The sequence below is a fragment of the Mirounga leonina genome, unplaced genomic scaffold, assembly GCF_011800145.1.
Source record: "Mirounga leonina isolate KUSES-001 unplaced genomic scaffold, KU_Mleo_1.0 Mir_128, whole genome shotgun sequence".
Taxonomy (NCBI): Eukaryota; Metazoa; Chordata; class Mammalia; order Carnivora; family Phocidae; genus Mirounga; species Mirounga leonina.
The window spans coordinates 6,696,565-6,702,907 of NW_023270320.1; the positions used below are offsets into that span (position 1 = coordinate 6,696,565).

Genomic DNA, 6,343 nt, shown 5'->3' on the forward strand with positions numbered 1-6,343 from the left:
CTCCTTCAGGAAAGTGTTCTTACCCCAATGATTCTCCTGTGGCATAAACTTGGAAACTCTCTCCCTTTAAAAACATGACCCCCAATTTAAGGGTCAATTTATGGTCAGGTTCAAATTATGCTGGTTTGCCTGTGCCTTTGGGGGAGATTCTCAGACTCATACCCCCAGGGCAAGGGATTGCCCACCACTCCCGCCCCCATCACGGAAGGGTGATCCATGGTAGTTGGTGGGAAGGGACCATCTTGGGGATCAGGAGTGGCTGGGTTCATGCACATGTTCTGAATAATTCAGGCCAAATTACCCATTCTGGGTCCTGGAACCACTGGGATGATGAATTATAGGGGTTGTCTTTGGAGTTCAGTGTGGTGGCCTCTCTAGTCTCTTTGGCGCAGTGAGGACTCAACCAGAGGGCTCTGTTCCCTGTCCAGTGCTTGCCCTGAGATGGGACCATGGACCCTGACATCCTGCACTTGAGGGAGCCCAAAGAGTCCCCAAGAACTCCAGGAAGGGGCTCCTCCAGCTTCTCCTGCAGGTAGTTGCGAAGTTAGAGGGGAACCTGGATTTTTTGGGGGCCCCTCGTTTCAGGCAGGCGGGGTCAAGAGCCCACACTGGGCATGCTGCAGCTGAGACCCTGCATTGGGACGGTAAGGTAGTGTGCTGGAGTCTCCCAGCTTGCTCCCACCTTCTGTCCCCAGCCTCTTCCCTCTTTTCTTTCCTTCTCTCTCCCTGCTCTCTGCCCCTCCCCCTCCTTCCCTCACAAAAGCTCTCTGTACACAGCCACTTCCTCTGACTGCTGTCTCTGAGCCCAGACCTTATGAGAACCATATGGGGGAAAGAGGGTGGAAGAGAAGGGGGTGGGGAAGATGGCAAGGACCCGCCCCTCCAGCCAGCATCTTTCCACTCCCCTCAGGCTATGTGCAAGGCAGTTGGCACACTTTGCCCCAAACTCCCCTAACTGGATCCTGGCAGCCGGGGTGAGGGGCACTGAGGGGAGGGACCAGTCCAGAGCTGGAGGTTCAGAGGGAGATCTGTGTTCCAGAACCACTTTCCTGAGGCTGGAGCAAACACAAGGCTGTGAAGGGGCCTCCCCTTCCCCCATGCTACCTTTAAAGACCACCAAACCCCCAGCAAAAGGATGTGGCCACCGGTAGGGGCATCCGAATGGCAAATGCCCCTTTTCCCCTATGTGGGCTGCTGATGCGGTAGACAACCCCTTGCCCCAGAAAGGGGAGGCGAAGTAGACAAGGGTTTGTGGGTTCTGGGAGAATCCAGAGTGACCTGTACCTTGCCTGCCCCCTCCTCACCCAGCCTTGGAATGTTCCCAGGTCAAAAGGGCCTAGGTTCTCCTGGGAAGGAACTGGGTTTTTAAAAGCGGCTTTGTGTCCATTGGGTCCCAAGTCCAGCCAGGTGAATAGCGAGTCTGTCACCCGAGAGAAGTTTAAGAGAACCCAACCAGCTGATCCTCGTGTCTGCTAGTGTGTGACTGACTGTAGGGACACTGGTCCCCCCCCCTTCCTGGCCTCAGTTTGCTCAGCTCTAAGATGAAGATGCAGGGGCTGGGTTTGCTGATCTATAAGGGCCTTTTCAGTGCAGACGGTCTAGGAATTTATGACACTGGCTAGAATCCTCTGAGGGGCTGCTCAGATATCCCAGAAGGTCCTTGTAGGCGATTTCCTTCTGGAGTTATCTATTATCAGTCCTTTCCTAGAATTCTTTATTATCCCCCCCACCCCCTTACTCTCACTCCCAGAGCGGAGAAGCAGGACAGGCCCATCAGCTGCTGCCCAGGGATGGGTGGGGGATTCACAGGGGTCTCCACCTCCCTCCCATAGCCGGGCTCTCCCTGAAACTCACCACCCCCCATGAGACCTTTCGCCTTGGGGGAGAGCCATAAAGCCTCCTGCTCTAGATAGGAGCATCGGCGTCGGGTGTCCACAGCTGCCCTGTGGACTGAGCTGAGGGGTGGGACAGATGGATCAGGAAGGAAGCCAAGAGTTCTGCTTTCCTGGAAAACTGCAAATGAAAATCCATTAGAAGGGGAAACGGTAAAGGGTGGGGGAGAGGGGGCACAGAGTCCACAAAAACAGAACGCAGAAGTTAGGATAATAGGGTGGAAGGGTTTTCAGTGAAGTAAACAGGACTAGTCACAGAATTGCCTCAGAACTGCCTGGAGGCTTTCTTTGAGCAGAGACCGGAGGCTCCTTGCAGACAGGCATCTTTTCTAGCACTTTCTTCACCTGAAGAGTCCCAGCACTGGTGGCTACCAGGCTTCCCAAGGTGGAGTCCTGGGTCCCCCGAGGACCCAAGTGAGCAGGGTGGGGTGTGAAGGGGACTGGGGCCGGGTGGCCCATTCTGGAGGAAAAGAGGGGAGGGGGGAGGGAGATAAGGTGGCCATTCTGGAGGAAAAAGGGGAGGAGGAGGGAGATAAAGCCACAGGTGCAAAAATCGATCCACGAAAGTCCTGTTGTTTGCACCAGGTGACAGGCAAAAAGATGGTGGGGGAAATCTGTGTGGAAACAAAAAGAGTAAGGAGGAGGAGTCTGGGAGGGTGTGGAGAAGGTTCTTGAGCTCCTGGCCTCCTGTTTTGCTGCCAGGCTGAAGCCCCTTCCCGGCACTTCTCTTCCTTCTTCCCTCAAGAGGCATGCTGGGCAGGGATGGGTATGCTGGAGGGGCTGAGCCCTGGGAAGAGAGCCCCTGCCCAGCAATCAGGGTCAGGATTAGGTGGAGCCTGGAGGGAGAGCCTAAGAAATAGGTCTGTGGCTGGGATTCAGCCACACTCCAGGCTGAGGGGCCAGTGGGCTCTCTGGAGCTTCTAGGGCCTGCCCTGTCATCACTGTGGGGATGCCCACCCAGGTTCAGGGCTGTTCCTCTGGAAGGTATCTTAAGCCAGCTAGGTCAGTGGCCTGGGACAAAGAAGGAGCCCTTCGTCTGGGAATGGTTTGGGATGGGAAGGTGAGCTAGCAGTCACGTTTGCTGCCACCCTGTCACCATATATTCTCACCAAGAGTCAGCTGCGCTCGCTCCTTGGAGTGGCGTCGATGGGAATTAGCTATGGCTGGAAAGCGTTAGTTACCAAATCATTCTAAGATGTACTGCAAAACCACCTTTTAATGTTTTCCCCCTCTTTTCTGCCTTCAGTATGTGTGGATTCCTTAATCCCAACAAGCAGACACACAGAGAGACGGTGTCCCACATATGTGTGTGAGTACAGCCACAAGATCGAATAGATACACACAACACACACACACACACCCCCGCTCTCCTGACCTGAGTTACCCTTGCCCAGCGGGGGCTCCCCCAGACACGGGCCCAGCCATTCCACACAGCAAGCATACTTCTCCTCCAGATCTGAGTGGGCTGGGGAATGCCCGGGCCTGTCTGGACCCTTCAACACCCGTGGACAGTCAAAGAGGCCAGGAATGAGCAGCCCCAGCCGCCTTCCCAGGCCACGGCCAGATCCCGGAGCTGCTGCTGAGACGTGGGGGAGAGCAGACACACTGCTTCCACCCTCCCCCCGCCATGCACACACATACACTCGAGCACACACACACACGCGCACACACACACCCCAGCTGGGGAAAATGCAGGCCGGGCGGCCAACGTCAGAGGCTGACCAGTCGTGTCCTGTCAGGAAGCCGGCAGCCTCTGAACTCACCCGACCAAAGGCACTACTGTATTGTTCTGGACACAATCAGGATAGACTGTGCGCCAGCCCCAAGTCTGGGCAAGGGGCGGTGGGGAAACGGTCGCCACCGGGGTCAGGAAGACAGGAAAGGGCAAGCGCTCGCAGGTTGGATCCGGGACAGGAAAGGCACGGGTCGCCGCTCGGGCCGGACCCTCCACTCCACGGCGTGCGTGGAGCTGGGAGCACGTGGTGCGAGCAGGAAACCGCCGCGGCGGGCTGGGGTCGCGAATTCTCCTGCGGCGGTGGGGGGGCTTCGGACCTCCATTGAGGAGGCGTGGGGTCGGTGCGCGGCCGCCACGGGCCGCGCTCGCAGGCGGCAGAGTGAGGGCTCGGTAGGGCCCTGGCTGAGAAAGGAAACGGGAGGACGGAAGGAGGCTGGGAGGCAGCCGCCTCCCCTTCAGCCGGGTTTCTTTCTTCGCAGTCTTGGAGCGAAGGAGTCAATCGATTAACAGCCAAAGCTCGGGTTATACCCAGGGGAGGCAAAGAAGAGGGCGGGGTGCAGGACCCGGCGCAAGGCTCACTTCGCAGACGCGCGGAGGGAGAGGGGCCCGAGACGAACCCGGACACCGGGTCTCCTTCAGGCCAGAAGCGCCGCAATCCCAAGGACAGATTTTCCGACATCCTCCCCCCTCCGCCTGCCCTATGGAGACGCGCTGGAAGCTGGGCTGGCAGGCTGGGCGGGGCGGGGGGGGGGGGGCGCAGATGGGGCGCCCCCCACTGGAGGAGCCAGGCCCGCGGGGTGAACCTGGAAGACTCCTCCAGTCCGGCCAAGGACGCGTCCGCGGGGGTAACGACCTCAGCCACCTTTGAGGCCGCGGGCGCCGATCTTTCCCGAGCCTCCCCCCAGCCCACCCACCTCACGTCCCCGAAGTCTGCAACACCAGCCCAGGCTGGAAAGTCAAGGGGCGTGGGCGCCCCGCCAGCGCGCATTCCCTTCACCTGTGCAGGTGAGTGGGCGCCCGCGGTGCCCCTCCCTCGGGCGCAGCCGCCCCCCCAAGTCCCCTCCTCCCTCCACACCCCTGGAGCCCTAATCCTCCCCGTACTTCTCCAAGCCTCCCTGCTCGGCGCCCGGACTCAGGCGTGTCCCAGAGTCTCTGAAGTGGCGGCAATGTCCCCGTCCCCCTCCTCCCGCCCCTCCCGTCCTGTCTCCGTTCGCCCCCTCGTCGGGGCTCGCGCCGGGCCGGGCCGACTAGGGTACTCACAGGGTCACGGTGCCGTTAGGCAGAAGGCCGGGCTCGGGAGGCTCCGGGAGGTCCCCGCCGCCGCACACCACTCTCCTGCGCGCCGGGTTGGGGGCGCCGCCGCTCAGCCCCTTGGGCCGCTCCCCCGAGCATTTGCAGCTGCGAATGGGGACGGGGCAGCCGGGCGCGCCCCGGGTCTCGGGCGCCAGGAGCAGTAGCCACGGCAGCAGCGGCAGCAGCAGGCGCGCTGGCGCCCCCCGCATCCTGCGTCCCGCGGCGCCCATCAGCCCATCGCCCCGCGGGCACCCACAGCGCTGGGGCCCGTCTGCGCGCCGGCCAGAGGGACCTGGGCTTGCGGGAGGCGTGCTCAGCGGGGGCCCGGGGCGTCCGAGGGCGGGGCGGGGGGCCCTGGGCGGAGGCAAGCCCCGGGGTCCCCGCCGCCGCGCCCCGGGGGCATGTCCGGCGAGCGCCCCGGCGGGGAGGACGCGGGCGCGGCTGTCAGCGCGGCGCGGGCGGCCCCCGGCGGCGCGGCCCGACTCTCCGCGCCGTGCTCCCGGGCCGCCTGAGGCCGGGCCCCTCCGCGTCGCCTGCTCGCTCCGCGCTGGGCTGGGACCTAGCGGATCGCGCCGGGCTCCTCCTGCTGCCGCCGCCGCCGCCGCCGCGCCGTGCCATGGATGGAGGCAGCTCGGCGCGGCGCCGCTCCCGCCGCCGCCAGCCCCCGCCCGCCCTCCCGAGAGGGCGCCCTCCCCTCGCCAGCTCGCCCGTCCGCGAGGCCCTAGCGCCTCCCGCTACGCAGCCCGGCCGCTGCCCTCCTTGGAGCGAGAGCGGGCCAGGCTGCTGGAGGCCGCGCGTGTCCCCGAACCCGCCCTGGGCCGGGACTCCTTCTCCCTCCCGCCCCCCTCCCCCCGGGGCCAGGACTCTTCCTCTCCACAACCCATCCCAGCCCTCAAAGCCAACCACCATCACTTTCCACAAAACCCTCCCTCGCTCCTGCTCATCCAGCCCGCACCCCCTTGTTCTGGGTCTTTCATTGACCTGCGGGTTCGGCCAAAGATGGTTGGTGCTCCTTGTTTGGGGTTGAGATTGAACTTTGTTCACCGCCCTGGCGTTGCTGACACTCGGCTTCCCTTGGCCCCTGACCTGATGGGCCAGTCTGGAAGCCGGCTCTCCCTCCCGCAGCCCTGCTCCAGCCACTGCAGGATACAAACCAGAGACTTAGGAAGGCTCAGACCCTCCTCTGCTGCCAGTGACCTCACCCAGCGGGGGGTGCATGTCACTCGGCCACGGAGGGGTCAAAGGCCAAGGCAACAGGCTAGATCTGGCCTCCTACCTTTTCCATATCCCAGAGTGTGTGTGTGTGTGTATGTGTGTGTGTGTGTGTTCCGGGGGCAGTAGGAATGAGAGAAATGGGAAGAAAAGCAGGGATCTGGGCCGGGGTGTGGAAAGAGCACAGCACTGTGAGCCAGTCAGGAGAGCT

General features: G+C 62.2%; 1 protein-coding gene across 1 annotated transcript in view; it reads right to left on the reverse strand.

The window, feature by feature from the left end:
* Nucleotides 1–5,150, reverse strand: part of ADGRA2 (adhesion G protein-coupled receptor A2) — a 33,864-nt gene extending 28,714 nt beyond the window's left edge. The window contains exon 1 of the mRNA XM_035004045.1: nucleotides 4,888–5,150. Within this exon, the coding sequence (XP_034859936.1) occupies nucleotides 4,888–5,150 (263 nt within the window). The remainder of the gene's footprint in view (nucleotides 1–4,887) is intronic.
* Nucleotides 5,151–6,343: the final 1,193 nt, after the last annotated feature.